The sequence below is a fragment of the Hypanus sabinus genome, chromosome 5 (genome assembly GCF_030144855.1).
Source record: "Hypanus sabinus isolate sHypSab1 chromosome 5, sHypSab1.hap1, whole genome shotgun sequence".
Taxonomy (NCBI): Eukaryota; Metazoa; Chordata; class Chondrichthyes; order Myliobatiformes; family Dasyatidae; genus Hypanus; species Hypanus sabinus.
In genome coordinates this window covers 143,409,600-143,430,185 of record NC_082710.1, presented here as the reverse complement: position 1 = coordinate 143,430,185, position 20,586 = coordinate 143,409,600, and the positions used below count along the sequence as shown (strand labels likewise).

The window sequence follows — 20,586 nt, the reverse complement described above, 5'->3', positions numbered from 1 at the left end:
CACGTCCAGAGGGAATTGGGTAAAAGCTCGAAAAGGGAGAATGAGTGCAGGGAAAGAATGCTGGAGTGGGGCTAATTTTCATTTGGAGTTAACACAGGCACAGTGAACTAAGTGTTAAGAGCTCAGAGAACTAGAGAGCTAGGAGTAACCCTAGGTAATTTCTAAGGTAGGGACATCTTTGGCACAGCTTTGTGGGCCGAAGGGCCTGTATTGTGCTGTAGGTTTTCCGTGTTTCCAAGCGTTGTGTTAAACAGTTGCTACAGTTAGGGATTTTTCTCAGTTGGTACTCTGGGGAATTTAAATACTCACTGCCTGATCTCTAAATTATCAGTAGATAGGGACGTGAACTGACAAAAGGACATTTACTTTCATTGTCTCAGCTTAGAACCCAGAGGAGATTAGGAGCTGAAGGAAATTTCCCCACACTATTTGTTTTTTGAATGCTGATTTCACTCAATGGCCTCTTTACTAGGTACACCTGCTTGTTAATGAAAATATCTAATCAGCCATAAAGTGGCAGCTACTCAGTGCATAAAAACATGCAGGCATGGTTAAGAGGTTCAGTCCAAATATCGGAATGGGGAAGAAACGTGATCTAAATGACCTTGACCATGAAATGATTGTTGGTGTCAGACAGGGTGATTTGAGTATCTCAGAAACTGCTGATCTGGGATTTTTACACACAGCAGTCTCTAGAGTTTACGGGGAATGGTGTGTAAAAAAAACAAGATGTCCAGTGAACAGCAGTTCTGTAGGCAAAAATGCATTGGTAATGAGAGAGGTCAGAGGAGAATGGCCAGACTGGTTCAAGCTGACAGGAAGGCAATAGTAACTCAAATAACCACACAGTACAACAGTGGTGTGCAGAAGAGCGTCTTAGAACACACGACATGTTGAGCCTTGAAGTGGTTGGGCTGCAGTAGCAGAGGACCACGCCCAGACCACCCCTGTACCCAATAAAGCAGACACGGAGTTTTCAGATAACCAGCGTGAAATGTTTTGCTTGTTGATGTTTCTGTTTGTAGCAGAGCTAATGGGGAGATTTTTCACTGATATTTTCCTTTCCACCCTTCCCTCCTCTTGAAGGCAGCGGTAAGTTTTACAGAGCTACCTTTCATGTAAGCTGTGAGCTCATCGTGTGTTGTGGTGTGACCCTGCTAGCTTGCTTCTGACATTGTCAGCTTTGCAGTCGTAACCTCGTATGTAACTTTCAAGGGAAGAGGTGACATGTCACGAATGCCGTTCATAGCCTTGCTTTCCTCATGGTGATGTGATGCATGTAGAAATCTGGAAGGTTGAGCGAAGCAATTCACTTATCATTGTAATACATCACCGTTAAAAAATAGTTGTGTGTGTCCTTAAAAGCTTACGGCAGTTTTTCTCATTGATCATTCAGTTTGCCGTGCTTTTAGTTTTAGGTAATTACGGCGAGTAGAAATAAGGAACACGTGTAATTATCGCTTTTGTTCTTTGTCTTTTATAACTTTATAGCAAGACCAGTTTACAGACAATGAGAGGGATGTGGAGGTAATTAAGTGATGGTGTCACATATGATGCAGTAAGCCTCACTGCATTAAAGGCACTCTGATTTGCCGTGGATAATTTTTTTTTAATGTCAGTTTATCACCTGTACTTGGAAGATTTCTTGCACATCACCCATTCTGTTCGAAAAACTGGAGTAATGCTTGTGCTACACCCAGTTATTTGTCTGTGTTAAGATCAGTTTATTTCCATGTCCCACGCACCTCTTTTGCACATCTGAACCCACCTTTGGGATTTGGGCATTTCTCTACTTCGGGTCCTGAACCTAGATAATGAATCACTGGGAAACACTGCCTGAACCTCACAACATGGACTGCTTTTGAGGGCCAATATTGCTGAGGTATCGTGATCATTGTAGCAATTCAAACTCCTTGGAGTTTATCACAAAGCTTGCTTATTGCTTGGAGCAATTATGCTTTCCAAATGCCAAACTTTCCACAGAAATACTATTAAATTCAGAAACTGAACAGAAAAGAGTGAATTACCTCAGGTCATTTGAATCTAAAAGCAACATTACCGAACTTTTCATGATTCATAGAATGTTTTAAACAAAAGTCTAGCACTTACAGCAATATGTCTTTGATTAATTTGGATGCAAAGTCTTGTCTGTGGTTTGTGAATTAATTACATTTATTATTCCCCTCCTGTTCAAGCTTTGCAATTCGAGTGTGGTGACCTTGCACTAACCTGAGAAGCAGTTCCAGATGTTTTTGTGTTAAATATGGCCAGCAAACTCACATCTCTTTGTCTCACAGAAATACAAAAGCAGGCAGATTCTCCTCCCCAAGCTAGCTTTGCATGCCAAGACATACTATAAAATTATAGGAAGTCCTGGGACTGACTGGGGTGAATCCTTGAATCCTCAAGCTGGAAATTAGTATTAGTGAGATCCATGAAAAAGGTGGTGTTAAATCGGTTGGCATTAATGGTGGTCTTGAGGGGACTTTGGAGAATCTTTTGCTTGTTGTCTTCAAGTTTTTGATTGGTTTGACTTTGGTTCATTGTTCCGTGTGTCCATATGTTTGGATTCTTTTCACTCATCTTACTTGATGTCACTCGTGACAGGGCTTCTTTGAAGATGAGGATGGAAAGGAGTACATTTATAAAGAGCCGAAGCTGACGCAGCTGTCGGAGATCTCTCAGCGGCTCCTGAAGCTCTATTCTGACAAGTTTGGCTCTGAGAATGTAAGGATAATCTACGATGATGGAAAGGTGAGAGGAGTGGTGTTGCAAAACCATAATCTTTGGCAACCCTACGCTTTTTGTAAGCACTTTATCACTACCTGTGAATCTGGGAGGCATTGCTCTGCTGAAAGTAATTATGTAGTAACTACGGGAATTTTGAAAACTTCAACACTTCTGAAGGACGTACAAGATTCAAACACTCCACCTAACATGGACTATTGTTCCCAAATACTTTTTAGCCAACTCCTACATCCTGAGAGAATGAATTTTATTGAAATATTGCATGCCTGTGTGTTGGTTCCAGTAAGACAGACGTGTAATATATATTCAATAATTTTATTTTTATATAAATTTTATGCTGGGCATTTAGCCATGAAGACCGCACCAGGTTGTGAAAGCAGATCACAACTATCTTCTCGTTTGTGAGGGGCAGGTGTCAAGTGGTATCTGGAGTGAGTTTGAGGAAAAAGTTCTGAATGCTTTTAGTTGCACATACTAAATGCTGGAGGAACTCAGCAGATCAGCCAGCACCTCGGGAGAGGATGTTTCAGACCGAGACCTGCCATCAGGGCTGGAAAGAAGGGGGAAGAAGCAAGAATAAGAAGGTTGGGTAGGGAAGGAGTACAAACTAGCAGGTTTTAGGTGAAGCCAGGTGAGATGGAAAATGGGTGGGTGGGGGAAAGGGGAATGGAGTGAGAAACTGCGAGGCAACAGGTGAAGGAGGAATCTGAGAGGAGAGGAGAGAGGATCATTTGAGAAGGGGAAGGAGGAGGGGCACTAGACAAGTGAGGAAAAGAGAAGGTACTAGGGGTTCGAGAAGAGCCAGATGGAGAATGGTGTGACGTGATCCATGGCCAAGAATGATCACCAGGATCTCTGCTTCCTGAGAAGCCGAAAGAAATCTAGCGTGTTGCCTTTGGCCCTGACCAGTTTTTTATCAGTGCAGCATGGGAAGCGTCTTGTCCTTGTGCCCATCTTGCTTGATGTGCCAACTACTCTGCCCGAGTCCACAAGAAACAGAGCAGATCACGGAAACCAGCCTCCCCTCCAACGACTCTGCGCTTCTCACTGCCTCAGAAAAGCAGCCGGCATAATCAGAGATCTCCCTCGCACCCCTACCCCCCCACCCCCGCCATGATCAATCTCTCTTCACCCTTCCATCAGGCAGGAGATGTGTGTACTTGAAAGCATGTGCCACCAGTCTCAAAGACAGCTTCTACCTCACTATTGAACGGTGTGACAAGATGGACTCTTGGCCTCACAATCTCCCTCGATATGACCTTGCACTTTATTGCCAGCCTGCGCTGCACTTTCTCTGAAGCTTTTATTCTGTACTGTTTTACAACCTTAATGCACTGTTCTAATGAACTGATCTGTATGAAGGGTGTGGAAGACACTGTTCCTCAGTACATGTAATAAGCTTATTTACAAATTTACCGTTCCTGAACAATGAGCTGGTACCCATTGCCATGTTCAGGTCATCGATATACATCCTATGAAGCCATGCTACCCAGCACGGACCCTGGGGAGCCTGGTGCGCACTCCCCCCCGGGTCTTGGAAGTGGTTGTTCTCCACCCAGGTGTCTGATTGGATGAATGGCCTGTAAATCTGTGAGGACTAAGTCAGATACTGAGGTAAACATGAAAACTGGAGGGAACTTGCTGTGGTAGACTCATGCTTTAGAGCATAGGTTACTGATTTAAATTAAAAATCAAATAAAACAAAACGCGAGAAATGCTCAGGAAAGAGGAGTGGGGTTAATGTTTCGGGTAGCAGATCGGCTGAGTACTTTCCCATGTTTTCTATTCTTATTTTTGATTTTCAGCACCTGAAGATTTTTTGACTTTGAGTTGTTTGTTATGCCTTCACTTACCCCTGTGAAATACGTAGTTATAACTTGGGTGAGTGAGGTGCTGCCCGGATGTTAACCTACCCTTGACATACTGGTTAAATCTCTTCACCCGATGTTCTCTGATCAAGTTATTTTCTTTCCGCCAAGGTCAATCCAAAGGACCTGGACTCAAAGTATGCCTACATTCAGGTCACCTACGTGACACCGTTTCTCGACGAGAAGGAATTGCAGGACAGGAAGACCGATTTTGAGCGAAGCCACAACATCCAGCGGTTTGTGTTTGAGATGCCCTTCACGGTCTCGGGAAAAAAGCAGGGAGGAGTGGACCAACAGTGCAAGCGAAGAACTATCCTGACCAGTGAGTGTCATGTGCCATCACTCAATCCCACCCCACCCGGTTACTCGTCCCCTGTACGTAGTGTTTCCACTGTCCATCACTCAATCCCACCCCACCCGGTTACTCGTCCCCTGTACGTAGTGTTTCCACTGTCCATCACTCCATCCCACCCCACCCGGTTACTCGTCCCCTGTACGTAGTGTTTCCACTGTCCATCACTCAATCCCACCCCACCCGGTTACTCGTCCCCTGTACGTAGTGTTTCCACTGTCCGTCACTCGATCCCACCCCACCCGGTTACTCGTCCCCTGTACGTAGTGTTTCCACTGTCCATCACTCAATCCCACCCCACCCGGTTACTCGTCCCCTGTACGTAGTGTTTCCACTGTCCATCACTCGATCCCACCCCACCCGGTTACTCGTCCCCTGTACGTAGTGTTTCCACTGTCCATCACTCGATCCCATCCCACCCGGTTACTCGTCCCCTGTACGTAGTGTTTCCACTGTCCGTCACTCGATCCCACCCCACCCGGTTACTCGTCCCCTGTACGTAGTGTTTCCACTGTCCGTCACTCGATCCCACCCCACCCGGTTACTCGTCCCCTGTACGTAGTGTTTCCATTGTCCATCACTCGATCCCACCCCACCCGGTTACTCGTCCCCTGTACGTAGTGTTTCCACTGTCCATCACTCGATCCCACCCCACCCGGTTACTCGTCCCCTGTACGTAGTGTTTCCACTGTCCATCACTCAATCCCACCCCACCCGGTTACTCGTCCCCTGTACGTAGTGTTTCCATTGTCCATCACTCGATCCCACCCCACCCGGTTACTCGTCCCCTGTACGTAGTGTTTCCACAGTCCATCACTCGATCCCACCCCACCCGGTTACTCGTCCCCTGTACGTAGTGTTTCCACTGTCCGTCACTCGATCCCACCCCACCCGGTTACTCGTCCCCTGTACGTAGTGTTTCCACTGTCCGTCACTCGATCCCACCCCACCCGGTTACTCGTCCCCTGTACGTAGTGTTTCCACTGTCCATCACTCGATCCCATCCCACCCGGTTACTCGTCCCCTGTACGTAGTGTTTCCATTGTCCATCACTCGATCCCTCCCCACCCGGTTACTCGTCCCCTGTACGTAGTGTTTCCACTGTCCGTCACTCGATCCCACCCCACCCGGTTACTCGTCCCCTGTACGTAGTGTTTCCACTGTCCGTCACTCGATCCCACCCCACCCGGTTACTCATCCCCTGTACGTAGTGTTTCCACTGTCCGTCACTCGATCCCACCCCACCCGGTTACTCGTCCCCTGTACGTAGTGTTTCCACAGTCCATCACTCGATCCCACCCCACCCGGTTACTCGTCCCCTGTACGTAGTGTTTCCACTGTCCATCACTCGATCCCACCCCACCCGGTTACTCGTCCCCTGTACGTAGTGTTTCCACTGTCCGTCACTCAATCCCACCCCACCCGGTTACTCGTCCCCTGTACGTAGTGTTTCCACTGTCCGTCACTCAATCCCACCCCACCCGGTTACTCGTCCCCTGTACGTAGTGTTTCCACAGTCCATCACTCGATCCCACCCCACCCGGTTACTCGTCCCCTGTACGTAGTGTTTCCACTGTCCGTCACTCGATCCCACCCCACCCGGTTACTCGTCCCCTGTACGTAGTGTTTCCACAGTCCATCACTCGATCCCACCCCACCCGGTTACTCGTCCCCTGTACGTAGTGTTTCCACTGTCCGTCACTCAATCCCACCCCACCCGGTTACTCATCCCCTGTACGTAGTGTTTCCACAGTCCATCACTCAATCCCACCCCACCCGGTTACTCGTCCCCTGTACGTAGTGTTTCCACTGTCCGTCACTCGATCCCACCCCACCCGGTTACTCGTCCCCTGTACGTAGTGTTTCCATTGTCCATCACTCAATCCCACCCCACCCGATTACTCGTCCCCTGTACGTAGTGTTTCCACTGTCCATCACTCAATCCCACCCCACCCGGTTACTCGTCCCCTGTACGTAGTGTTTCCACTGTCCATCACTCGATCCCACCCCACCCGGTTACTCGTCCCCTGTACGTAGTGTTTCCACTGTCCATCACTCAATCCCACCCCACCCGGTTACTCGTCCCCTGTACGTAGTGTTTCCATTGTCCATCACTCGATCCCACCCAGTTACTCATCACCTTACTTTCACCTGATTTTCAACTCCCTCCCTGGACTTTGACTCTCCTTGACCCTCAAGGCCTCGTCATACCTCCAATCTAAACCTCATAGCACCAAGCACATCTTAGGTCTTGTACCTATTTAAGGCGGAACATAGAATCATGAGCTGTAGTATATTCTTCATCCTGCCTCCTCAATCATTGCAATTCTGACCAGTCCTCTCTCTCAGTGCCATATTCCTCTGAGACTTTCTGTACCCAGGACTTTATCTATATCCTTAAATACTGTATATTCTGCAAATTCTGGAATGTCTTCTGGAGCCGGCTTTTGTCAAGAGAAAGAAAATATGATAAAACCTTTCAGCTGAGTGTAGAGCAGGAGTTCCCAACCTTTTTCATGCCATGGATCGCCATCATTAACCGAGGTGTCTGTGGACCCCAAGTTGGGAACCCGTGGTCTAGAGAAACACACAAAGACTGGAGAAACTCAACAAGTCAGGCAGCATCTATGGAAATAAACAAACAGTTGACGTCTTGGGCCAAGACCATCTTCAGCTGTGTGTGTGGAGCACAGTCATTTATCACTGGAACAGATGGCCATTCTTTCTAACATCTTTCCTCACCTATTTGGTAACTGGAAGACGCTTTTCCCGAGTCCAAAGTTTACTGTGGTTTTGGAACAAAACCAGATGATGACTTTGGTTTTACTATCTCTTCTGAAACGTTGCACATCATTCACTGTGATTAGTGCTGCAGTGACTAATTGCCTGCAAAGGATTCTTCATTCTACACGTTACAGTCAATATATTGCATTTTTCTTGGCAATTAAACCTAATCTAATTATCTTGTTTATGTATTGGTTTCTACAGCGTAGTATCTCTCGCTGTTCACACAGTTAGCTCCTACACGTCGTCGTTCCAACATTCACCTGACTTGTCATCTTGCTGTTCGCCACTGCCAGACCCAAAGCCCAAACCTAGTCATGCACTGGTTCACACACCCATCATTTAAACCTTGGCTTCTCTTCCTTGGAGAGCACAATTTAAAACCCTGCTCACCTTTATCTTCAGTTTCTCAGCTTCTTCCATTCCGTAGAACATTTTACCCCACCCACCTCCATTGCTGCTCAAGCCTGATCTCTCGAGAGGGAAGAGGTGAAGCTTTCGTAATGCAGAGGGTTCTGAGGGGATTTGACATGGGAGATGTGGAGAGGAGTCTGCCTATTATGGAGGAGTGTACATGAAGCCATCCGTGATCTCATAGGATGAGAGAGCAAGCCCAGAATGAGGTTTATAACCACTGGCATACTTCGTGAAATGTGTTACTGTGCAGCAGCAGTAGGCTGCAAAGCCTTTATCATTAAAGAGTTCTTAATTTAGAATTAGTTGGAATTTTGTCAGTTTTTGTTGCATGTTGTGCCCTGACCAACTCACCACAGCAAATTCCTATTGCATGTGAATGTATATGGTGAATAAAGTTGATCCTTGAAAACATAACAAAGTATTACTATAAATTATAAAGAAATAAATATTGTAAAGGATGAATAATGAGGTAGTGTTCATGGGTTCGTGGACCATTTAGAAATCTGATGGCAGAGTGGAAGAAGCTTTTTTTAAATTATTCATTGTTGGTCTTCGGGCTCCTGTACCACCTCCCTGATGGTAGAAGTGTAGAGAGCACATGTCCCAGATGGTGAAGGTCTTAAGACACCATCTTTCGGAGGTATCCTCAATGACGGGGAGGGTTATGCCCAAGATGGAGCTGGCTGAGTTTATAACCCTCTTTAACCTCGTGCACTGGAGCCTTTATATCAGGTTGTGAGACAAGCAGTCACAATGCTCTCCACTGTACACCTGTAGAAATTTGCAAGAGTCTTTGTGAAGTAGAGCATAAGAGGCTAAAATATAATAATTAATCATTTCCTATGAATCCTATTCCATTCTATTGTTTGCTCAGAATTACTTTCAAGCCAAGTTTTGGCTGACGGTCCCCAAACTCCTTCACTACCTGCACCCTCTGGTCCTCCTGATTATCTCCAGACTGAATCACAACCCAGCAGTGGCTAATCCTTCTTCTCTGGAGTTCACAACCCAAACCTCTCCACACTCTGTTTGTTTCTCCTCTTTGGGCATTCCTTATCAAAAGTATCTCTTTGACAGATTCTTGGTCTTGATGCTAGCATCTCTTGTGGACAAATCGATTGCTTTTAGAGTTACAGAACATTATGGCATAGAAACAGGCCCTTCTAATATATGCTGAACAATTATTCTACTTCGTCCTATCAACCTGCACCCTGACCATAGCCCTCCATTCCCCCTCCCATCCATGTACCTATGCAAATTTCTCTTAAATCCAGCCCACATCCATCATTTCTGCTGGCAGCTCATTCCACATTCTCACCACCCTCTCAGTGAAGAAGATCCCCCTCGTGTTCCCCTTTAACATTTAACCCTTCATCCTTAACCCATGACCTCCAGTTCCTGTCTCACCCAACCTTAGTGGGGAGAAAACCTGCTTGCATTTATCCTGTCTATATCCCTCAAATTTTGTATACCTTGTCAACTCTCCCCTTATTTTTCTGTGCTCTAGGGAATACTTTTGTACCACTCTACTCGAGACTTTGAAGCTGCAATATAGAACACAGGTCTTTTGGCCTATGATACCTGCTGAAAACATTGCAAATCCAGCAAAACCTCTTCTGCCTGAATATTATCCATAACCCTGCATTTCTCATATATTCATGTGTTTGTCTAGCTACCTCTTAATCATTACTATTTTATCAATTTCTACTACTACCCCTGATGGCCCATCCCAGGCATCTACCACTCTTGGTGTGGAAAAAAAAGAACGTGCAACATATCCTTTAAACTTTCCTCTTCTCTCTGTAAATACTTGACCGCTATTATTGGACATTTCTACCGTGGGAGAAAGATTTTGGAGTATGATGGAATCTTTAAATGGGACATGTTTGTGTAAAGAGGCTCCTGTCTGCATGCTGTTTGTGAATTATTTGGGAGCTTCTCGACAGTGACTTACAGTATTGAAAATACAAGTTTTATTTGGATGGTAAAATACGAATATCTGAAACTTTATTTGGCAGCAAACAAAGGTCGCTGTTCAAAGAAGCAAGGGTTCTATATTTCACATCAGAACAGACTAAGGAATGAATGAATGAATGCAACATTTCAAAACTTTGCAAATAGGTCACTGTATTTCCATCATTGCAGAGGAAGTTACTGAGTGACTAGCTCTTCTGCTGAATTGATTATCAGGACAGGAGATTGGCACACCCTGAGATCTTTAGACAGTGCATAAATTGTTTCTTGTTCATCCTAGATAATCTGTTGCTAGGAGTAGTTCAGGAACATAGAAGCAACTGTCAGGATAAATCTGTGTGAGGTTAACAATTCACAGATTGTCTTGTTCCGCGGTCTGTGTTAATGTCATAAACTTCAATAGTTGTATATCTCAAGTATTGTAACTGAATGGGACCAACACGTTGCCCACTGTTGGTCTAAAGTTCGCATGGCAACCCTTGTATTGCATTTCCTTAAACCTTTTATATTTAGCATGAGGGTTCACCAACCTTTGATTTTTTGGAACTTAGTTGTGACCTTGTGTTTTGCTGTTGCCCAGAAACTTAATGGATTTTCTTCCTCCTGCCAATGCCAAGACCTGTTCTAAGCAGTACCATCCATCTTGCATGCCACTCTTGACCCTACTGCCCAGTTAAGCAGTGCCTCATTTAAACAAAAATTCTCACCTTAGCTCTCAAATCCTCTGTTTCCCTGTAAGCACCTCCAGGCCTTCAGACCATTCTGCACTCACCAGTTCTAGCCATTGTTGGTTGTCTGACCTCCAAGCTCAGGAATCCCCTCCAAAGCCCAAGCTCTGCTGCTCTAAGATTCCCTTAAAACCTACACATTTTACCAAACTTCTGGTTGCATCCTAATATTTATTTGTTATTTTCCGGCCCTATTAAGGATGCTGCATGTTGTTCAATGAGTCTCTTGTTGCCATTGAACAAGAACTCAGTGATTATTGAAACTTAACGTGCTCCTGAACATGACACAGCGACCTCTATCGTGGCATTTCTGATGTGAATTACGTTCTACCTTCTGCAGCTATGCACCATTTCCCCTACGTGAAGAAGCGAATCCCAGTGATGTACCAGCAACACATCGACCTGAATCCTATTGAGGTTGCGATCGACGAGATGAGCAATAAGGTGTCGGAGCTGCAGATACTGTGCTCCTCTCCTGACGTTGACATGATCAAACTCCAGCTCAAGCTCCAAGGCAGTGTCATCGTGCAGGTGGGATTTTCAACAGCAAACTACAACTTTCTCTTTAGGCATGGTTAGGAAATCTGCTGTGTATTGCCCTGGTTAGGTTGCCAAGGTCATTTAGTCATTTGCTAGTTCCATGCCAGATTTTTTTTTTGCATTCTAAATTTTATAGGCTTTCATAAACACGGTTGATCCTGGAAATGCTGGAAGTACAGAGCAACACACAAAAAATGCCGGGAAACTTAGCAGTCCAGGCACATCCAGGGAAGGAATAAATAGTTCTCATTCCAGACCAAGACCTTTTATCAGAACCCCAGCATTTTGTGTGGAAATGCATTTGTACCTGCAGTTTGATCCAGTCAATTGAAAGTGGGTGTATCACCGAAAATGATTTTCACTCACAATGCCCAGATCTTATGGAATCGTAGGAAGTGACTTTAAAAGCAACATTAGGCAGTGTTACATGAGAGATTCTGCAGATGCAGGAAGCTTTGAGCCACACACTGAAAATGCTGGAGGAATTCAGTAGGTCAGGCAGCATCAGCGGAGGGAAATGAACAGTTAACGTTTCAAACCGAGATGCTTCATCGGGACTCTTTAACGGATCCATAATGTTGACCGTTCACTTTCCTCCGTAGATGCTGCCTGACCTCCAGCATTTTGTGTGTGTTAGACACTAATCAGTTCATTGGTTTAATCAGCAAATTAAATGCTGTTTTTGAAAAATGAAAGTTTCCATAACAGCCTGCATAATTGCTTCTGAATTGGAAATTGAATAATGTAGTTTGAAGAAGTCTCCTAGATCCAAAAGGCTGGTGGAAGGGTTTGAAGGGACACAACCAGTAGTTAGGACAGGGAATAATCTTGCTCTGCTGATTTTTTTCCCCCAATGTAGGAAACATTGGGCTAATTGTGCGAAAACTCACCCACTCTGTTTCTTTAGCCAATTCTGCCTGGGTTGAGCTGGGACTACTGGGAGCAGATCCTCTGTACTCTGTGCTTGATGGCTGACCTGCAAAGTAATTGATCATTGAGTATCCTGCTCAGTTCTGGTCGTCATATCGGAGGAAGGATGGGGAAGCTTTAGAGAGGGTGCAGAGGAGACTTACCAGGATGCAGCCTGGATTAGAGAGTGTTTCGAATGAGGGAAGGTTGAGCAACTGAAGGCTTTTCTCTTTGGACTGAAAGTGGATGTATAAAAGTTGTATGAGAGGATAAGAGACATAGAGTGGACAGGCAGCACTTGGATATAATTTTAAGGTGATTGAGAAAAGGCATTGGGGGGATGCCGGAGGTAGTAGCTTTTCTCACACAGAAAATGTGGGTTCATGGATTGATGGTAGAGGCAAACACATCAGGGACGTTTAAGAGTCTCTTAGACACATGGAAGAAAGAAAAAAAAATGCAAGGCCACATGGGAGGGAAGCAGTGGGTTGATTTTGGAGGTTGACACAGAATTGGTGCCTGTTTCTGTGCTGTAGGACTATAACCTACAGCTGAACAGACTGACTGTGGGATAGAGGTGATGCAGAAGAGAGATTCAGGTTATTTTATTGGCATAAACACCACGGTTAATGAAGTGCCTTGCTTGTGTGCAGATCATAGTAATAAAGTTCAAAGTAAATTTCATTAACAAAGTACGTATATGTCACTAAATACTACCTTGCGAGTTATTTTCTTGCAGGCATTTACAGGGGAGGAAAGAAATACAATAGAATTTTGCAAAAAACTATACGAAGAGTGACAAACAATCAAAGTGCAATAAAAAGCCAAACTGGGGAAATAAAAATAGTGCTGAGAGCATGAGTTTTAAAGAGTCATTGAAAGATGGTTGAATCAGTTCAGAGTAGTGGTGAATGAGGTCATCTACACCGGATAAATTCATTCACCACTGCTAAGCAAGGAGTGCAAGAGCAAACAGATTGTTGTGTAGTCTGAGCTAGCAGCGAAAGAAATGTTAAAGTGACAATAACTGAGAGAGCTGGACGAGCAAAAGATGTGGAAGGGTAGAGACAGATGTAGAAAAATGATGCATTGTCTCTCTCTCTCACTGTCAGTCTGAAGATAATGGACGCTGCCCCTCAGGAGGGTTTAATTCACTCTTAGTTTCTGCTGCGTTTGCTGTAATGTTGCGGCGTTATTTTCTTCCTGCTGTAGGTCAACGCTGGCCCATTAGCTTATGCCCGAGCCTTCCTGGAGGAAGCCAACGTGAAGAAGTACCCGGACAACAAAGTGAAGCAGCTGAAGGAAGTGTTCAGGTAAATGCCAGTGTGACTGACCTTCGTGACCGTGACAGCCAAGGCTTAAAGATAAAGATTATTTTGATCTGTCACGTGTAGATTGAAACATACAGTGAAATGCGTCGTTTGCGTCAAATCAGTAAGTATTGTACTAGGCAGCCTGCAAGTGTCACCAGTGCCGACATAGCGTGCCCACAACTGACTAACCCTGACCAGTACGCCTTTGGAATATGGGAGGAAACGGCAGCACCCAAACAGTCCCCGGGACTGCGTACAGTCTCCTTACAGGCAGTGGGGGGAGTTGAGCCCCGATGGATAATCACTGGTGTCATAAAGCGACGCGCTAGCCACTACACCACGGTGATGCGTATGCCCCACTTCCGTAGCTCAGTGTCCACGCTCCGTCTCCGCAGGCAGTTTGTCGAAGCTTGTGGACATGCCCTGGTCGTGAACGAACGTTTGATCAAGGAAGACCAGCAGGAGTATCAGGAGGAAATGAAAAGCAACTACAGGGAGATGGTTCGCGAGCTCTCCAACATCATGCACGAACAGGTGAGCCAGCGACAAGTATCAAATCCATTATCAGCATTCCTCATTTTGTTACACTGACTGTGTTCTTCTTTCACCAAAATACATTGATTTAAATTATTAAATTCAATTAAAGATGAAGTGCATCTTGTATTACGTGTGCCGTTGAACCTCACAGCGCTGTTGTTGTGTCCCAGTAAATACAGAGAGACCACAAACCAGGTGTTTTCTTCCCCTTTCAGCCATAGCTCGTTTAATTTGGCTGCATCGCAGTAGCATTAAATGTAGAGGGACAGTACGCATCTTGTAGCAGTGTTGCTGTACTGAGGGATCTTGGGGTCCAAATCCACAGCTCACTGTTATTTCAGGTTGAGACAGTCCATTTCCCTCTACAGATGCTGCCTGGCCCGCTGAATTCCCCAAGCATCTTGTCTGTTGCTCCACATTCCAGCGACTGCAGTCTCCTGTGCCACCGTGTCAGTGCTTCACCGTGGTTTCCCCGGGGTGTGTCCACTTTGGCGAGGCTTTCCTCTTCTCTTTGGGAGTTCTTTGTCAGCCCTCTGTGATCTGTCCTGCTCCCCTGCTTTCCACCACGCTCTCCCTCAGAAATGAGAGGCTGAATGGGCTGTTCCCGTGCTATAAATTCGAAATTAAAGCACTTCCAATTCTGTGACAGACCATAGCCCAATGATAATGCTTACTCACAGTATGAGGGCTTTTATTTGTTACGTCCTGTCAATTTCTAACCTCAGTACTTGTCTTTTCCGCCATCCCTAGTGACTTCCCATTCCATTTCCATGCCACCCAGGTCAGCCCCAGCTATAATCTCAGGTGTTTGCTTCTCTGGATGGCTCTCCCTCCATGTCCTGTACTCTACGCTCTTCACCTCATGTCAGTGCCTCCTGGCCCCCTCTCTCTCCCCCACAGCTCTGGATGGGTGGGAGCTTGCCTGGTTTCCACTGCAATCAGTCAGAGGAAGTAACGCGTCTGTTAGAGAAGAATTCTCTAGACCTGAGGTGGAGATGGGGAGGAGGTGGTCGAGGGGCAGGGTGACACTCAACCCTTTTGGGAGTGAGGTCAGCTCTGGCCCTGATTAACAATCTCTGTATTCCATTACATAACGAAACTTTGTGCGCAGAGTGGTACTGAACTCAGAGCTTTGCGTGTTAGAAAGGTTTGGCAGAAGAGGGGAGGTGGGAGGTTCCTCCCTCGCTCACCTGCTGGGTTCTTGGTGATGAGGACTTGGGCTGACAATAGACTGACCTACTACTTGGTGAAATGAAAGGTGTTCTTGTCACAGAACTATAATCGCAGCAGCCCACCATATTAATGAGCAGACTGTTCTACTTTCAAAAGTTTCACTCTCACCTGTTTTTTAAAGTTTTTAGTTAGAAATTGGCAGGACAGAACAAATACAGTAAACCTTCGCTACACTGTGAGTGAGCCATGAGCATTGGCCTGCAGTCTGTCACAGAACTGGAAGTACTTTGGTCCCAAACTTATAACGTGATGACAGCCTACTCAGCCTACCTGCTTCCTCCTGTTATGTTTCCCACACCAACATTCCCAGCGTCCTTCTCCATCCACCTCCCTGCCCCATCATCGTTTTCCAGCCCCCAATCCCTCCTGTGTTTATTCAGTTTATCCTTAAGCCCATCCTGCTCTTCACCGAGACCCCTCCCTGTGGGAGAGAACTCCCTACTTCTCCATGGTTTCTGTTTGGATTTACAAGGGAATGTTTTATATTCTTTCTCTGTTGTAAGTCAGAACATCATCTCCACTCTGACCTGGCAATCTTCTTTGTAATCTGACAATCCCAAGTAACCAATCGGCATTCAGTTTTCTGCAGTGGAGGTCCTCAGCTGATTCTTTCCGGATAGCTGCACTCTCTCCGTTCCTGAATATAGCAAGCTACCACTCCTAGACCAGCCATTGCCAGATATCCCACCCTGTAAAAGCTCATTTCAGGGAGGTAGCACCCCCACCCCCCTGCAACCCCATATGCCCCCTCCCCCGGTCAACCTCCAAGGGTGTATGTAAAACTTTGTTTAGTGATTTTGTAATGACTAGTTAGCTTCTTAACAGTGGAATATGTCAACAGGAACTGCTGGCAGACCTCATTGGATCCTGGACTCCCAACCCTGAGTGATAGTCTGTCCAGCAGAAAACTTAACAAGCCAACAGAAGAACCTTTTTGCACTTCTGTTACATATTTATGCTCATCAATAAGTCATGTTCCATCTGTGTCAGAATGCCCTTTTATTTCCTTCTATGTATATTTTGCAAGCTGCTGGGTTTTTGGAATCTTATGGGCAAGAGTATGATATTAATGTTGATCAGGAAAACAGAAGACTTACTCTTGCTACCATTCTCCTTTAAGAATCAAGGTGTTTTAATTTCTTGTTTACATTTACAATTTTTAAATTAAAATTAGTTGAATTTTACTATTTCAACTAGTAATCTGCAGTTTTATCTGAATGCATTAAATCTGGTCTTAAACAGACAATGGATAGCTTGGGAGGGCATGCCAAGTATACCTATAATTGCAATCACTTTTAAATTTCATCACAAGTTTGTGAGGCAGGTTTAGTGTTTTAAAATCTTTTTGTGCTGCCATTTGTGTAAATTGTGATAGGATAATTTACAGATTTGAATGAGTGAGATATTTTAAAGCAAAGTAATGTTGGTAGAAAATTCAGAAAGTCAGGAATACTGGGATATTTTGGTGATCAGTTGTATGAGCCCAGAATTTTACAGTTGCCTGCAATTCAATAATGTAAAATCACGGAGTGATTCAAATGAAATCTAACTTGTGTTTTCTCATTTTCTTCTTTTCTCTGAACGCTTCCCTCTTGTAATGTGAGCAGCTTGGATGGTAATGTCCCTGTTGTACACTCTGGAAGTGCATGACCTCAGTGTGTTTGTGTGTGCAGCAATCTGAAAACTCATCCCCTGTATTTGAGTTGCACCCTGAGAAAGTCTTGCGCGAGGCGGCCTGCCCGGCACCTTTGTGGAATTTTTCTGGCCGTCTGTGCTTTTGGATTTTGAAACAGTCTTGTTGTCTTGTTCAGATTTCTCCAGAGGACGAGGGGATGAAGATAAGCCTCCTGCCCAACTCATATCACATCTTCAATGCAATCAGCGGGACGGCAGGTGGGACTGTGGTCCACGGCATCTCGAACTCGTCCTCCATGGTCTGAGCGTTGGCGAGCGGATTGTCACCGTCAGGAGTCTTTACCTTGCATGTTCTCACTCAGGATACTTCCCACACAAGATGGCAGATGGGTCCAGCCTTAACTCTAGAGAAGTGAGGCCATCTGGGTTGTGAACCCAAAGGAAACAATGTTTGCACATTTGAGCTTCGGAGGACACGTTAGGATTAAGTGTCGTCCAAGGAGCGAATTACTGTACAGTTTTTAGTATTCCGTGGAGGAACTGGGTCCATTGCTTTGCTACTCAAACCTGTCTTAAAAGTATAGACTTTGTATGTTTAATATATTCGACAAAGAAGCGCAGGGATATAATGTTAGCATCAATATTTTTGCTGTCTGTTTACACATATCTATTACCTGTATATAGTTATTAAAGACAAGGAAGCAGAAGGAGGTTGTATTCCAGGTAAGTGTTGCAGTCTCGTGCGACAAAATTGGAGATTATAGTTCCATTGTTGAAAGAAAAAAAATGGGTTCAGCATCGTAGACTCTGTACTGGCTACATGAGTTTATACCAAGCAGGACTGAAAATGTGCTCTTGCATTACTTCTGGTGAAATTCGGTGCACTTGGCATGTGTTTTCATGCAGAAACACTTAATGCATGTGGCTTTCCCCTTTCCCACAGCTGTTGCCCTGATAAATGAGAGTGGTGTTCCACCACAGTGCACTAATGAGCCTAAATGTAGAACTATTCCAGTGTACAGTCTGTTATCTGCCCGGTCACCAAGTGCGTGTGGCTTTCCGTACACAGTTGCATTTCTAGTAAAATATTTTCATGAGCAGTAATGTTGAACGATGTAGAGATTTCACCGGAATCTAGAATTATTGCCTTGCCTATAACAGAAGTGTCACTGAGGGAAAGTTGGACCAGGGTATTTTAACTACTCCTGTGACATACACAGTATATTTTACAAATGTCCTTTGTTTTTACTCTTGTACATTGAGTGCAATATTCATCAGTAAGCTTTATCCCAGATGTACACAGTCTTTGTTACATTTTTGATAAAAAAAATCTCACATAGCACATGCTCTTCTTTTGCCAAAGTGACAGAAAATTATCAGCAAACATTTTTACTATTTTTTTGTCTAACTTAAATCATTTTACCATCAGAGTTGTTTTTGAAAACATTAATGAAATTTTATATTTGGGGAAAGTTGAGGATTTTAATTTTATTTAAACTGGAACTATTGTCCTGCTGTATGTAAATTTAAATGTTGTAACAAAGTCAGCTCATTCATTAGCCAGCTGTTTTGTTTTGTACATGTGGCTTGTTCAATAAATATTTGACTTCAGACTTTTCTAACTTTTGTTTTTGAAGTTTGGGTGATTTCAGACTAATCTCTAAGTTGCTTTAACACCAGAACAGGAATTTACCATCTCAGTATCTTGCATCAAGTATGGCAAAATGTACATTGCGGTCTCATTCAAAATTTCATTCCAGAATTTAAAAATACCACCACGGCTATATCATGCATTTGGAGCCACTGACCCAAGGGCAAATTTCTACGTTAAAATATTTTTGGAAATTTGAGATCCATTGTGGAGAGCTGAACATTGACACTGGAGCACTCTTGCTCCAAGACAACAGACATTGGAAGCTGGATTAACAGTGAGTGCTTTAATCAAAAGTAGATGAGCAAAGTGGAGGTCTGGAAGAACAGCAAAATTTCATTGTGGAAAGAAATCACTAAAATTTATGACGCAGTTTTAAAATATTTACAATATATAACTCTCCTTGCACATTTTAGTCCTCTCTCTCTCCCTGTGTCAAAGGTACATTTATTATCAAAGCATGTATGCAACATACAACTCTGAGATTTGTCTTCCCCAGATAGCCATACAACAAAGAAAACCATGGAAACTGTTCAAAGAAAAAATATCAGCCCCCCCCCCACACAAAAGAACTAACAAACCAGACCAAATGACAACAAGAAAATCAAACCCAAAACTCCCCGACACACAAAAAATACTTAACAAATCACACCAAACAGCAGCAAGAAAGAACAGGTGAAAAACATAGAACAGCAAGCGTCCGCAGCTCAACCCACAAATCGCGGAACTTCGGTGAAATCCTCCAACAACATCGAGAGAGAGAGACCAGTCAAACACAGAGGCCTTCTGAGATCCGTCCCACACCAGCATTCATTAGCAATCATTTCGAGAGGACGAGAATATAAAAGCAAGGGTGTGATTCTGAGGCTTTATAAAGCATTGATCAGACCGCACTTGGAGTATTGTGAGCTTTTTTTGGGCCCTTTGCTCTCGAACAGAGGTGCTGGTATTGGACAGGGTCCAGAGGAGTTCCAGGAAAATTATTCCAGGAATGACAGGGTTAACATGAACAGCCCTTGATAGCTCTGGAGTTGTAGAATGAGGGGCTCTCATTGAAACCTATCAATTATCTAGATATATTGGATGTGGAGATGATGTTTCCTATAGTCAGGGAGTCTCGGATCACAGGGCACAGCGTCATGTAGAGGGATATCCTTTTAGAACAGAAGTGAGAAGGAATTTCTTTAGCAAGAGGGAAGTGAATCTGTGGAATTCGTTGCCACACTTGGATGAGGGCCAAGATATTGGGTGTACGTGAAGCAGAGGTTGATAGGTTCTTGATTTGTCAGGGCCTCAAAGATTACAGTGAGAAGCAGGAGAATGGGGCTGAGAGGTGAATTAATCAGCTACGCTGGAATGGTAGAGCAGACTCAAGTGGGCCAAATAACTTAACCTTGCTCCTATGTCTCCCCCTCTCTCTCTACCCCCCTCTCTCCACCCCTCTCTCCCCCACCCCTCTCTTACCCCACGTCACCTCTCTTCCCCTTACCCCTCTCTCTGCCCCCTCCCTCTCCCCTTCACTATTTCCCATCCTCTTTTTTTTTTTACATCTCTCCCCTTATCTCCTGCCCACCCATCACCTCCCTCTGGTGCTCCTCTCCCCTTTTCTTTCTTCCATATCTCTCACCAATTAACATCCCATCTTATTGTAATTTTTATGTCTTGCCCTGTACTGCTACCACAATATTACAAATTTCATGGCTTATATATCTGATAATAAACCTAATTGTGATTCTTCGGTTATATATCAAATCCCCTCAGACTCCGAGCTACCAGACTGACTATTAAACCTATCCAGTTCACTACTTTCTCAGAGAGAAATCTGTCAACACACCCCGTCCGATCTATATGTGACTCCAGCTCTTACCACCTCTTCATCTTGGGGCAGTCAGGGATA

At 44.6% G+C, this 20,586-nt stretch overlaps 1 protein-coding gene across 7 annotated transcripts in view; it reads left to right on the top strand.

Annotated features, from left to right (window-relative positions):
- The window catches only part of dock9b (dedicator of cytokinesis 9b), a 329,527-nt gene extending 310,871 nt beyond the window's left edge, over positions 1-18,656 (top strand). For all 7 annotated transcript variants that reach the window (XM_059970496.1, XM_059970495.1, XM_059970491.1 and 4 more), the window contains 6 exons: positions 2,608-2,754; positions 4,728-4,938; positions 11,212-11,402; positions 13,533-13,633; positions 14,029-14,167; positions 17,215-18,656. In XM_059970496.1, coding sequence (XP_059826479.1) covers positions 2,608-2,754; positions 4,728-4,938; positions 11,212-11,402; positions 13,533-13,633; positions 14,029-14,167; positions 17,215-17,343 — 918 coding nt within the window. In that variant the 3' untranslated portion in view covers positions 17,344-18,656. The remainder of the gene's footprint in view (positions 1-2,607; positions 2,755-4,727; positions 4,939-11,211; positions 11,403-13,532; positions 13,634-14,028; positions 14,168-17,214) is intronic.
- The last annotated feature ends 1,930 nt before the right edge of the window (positions 18,657-20,586 follow it).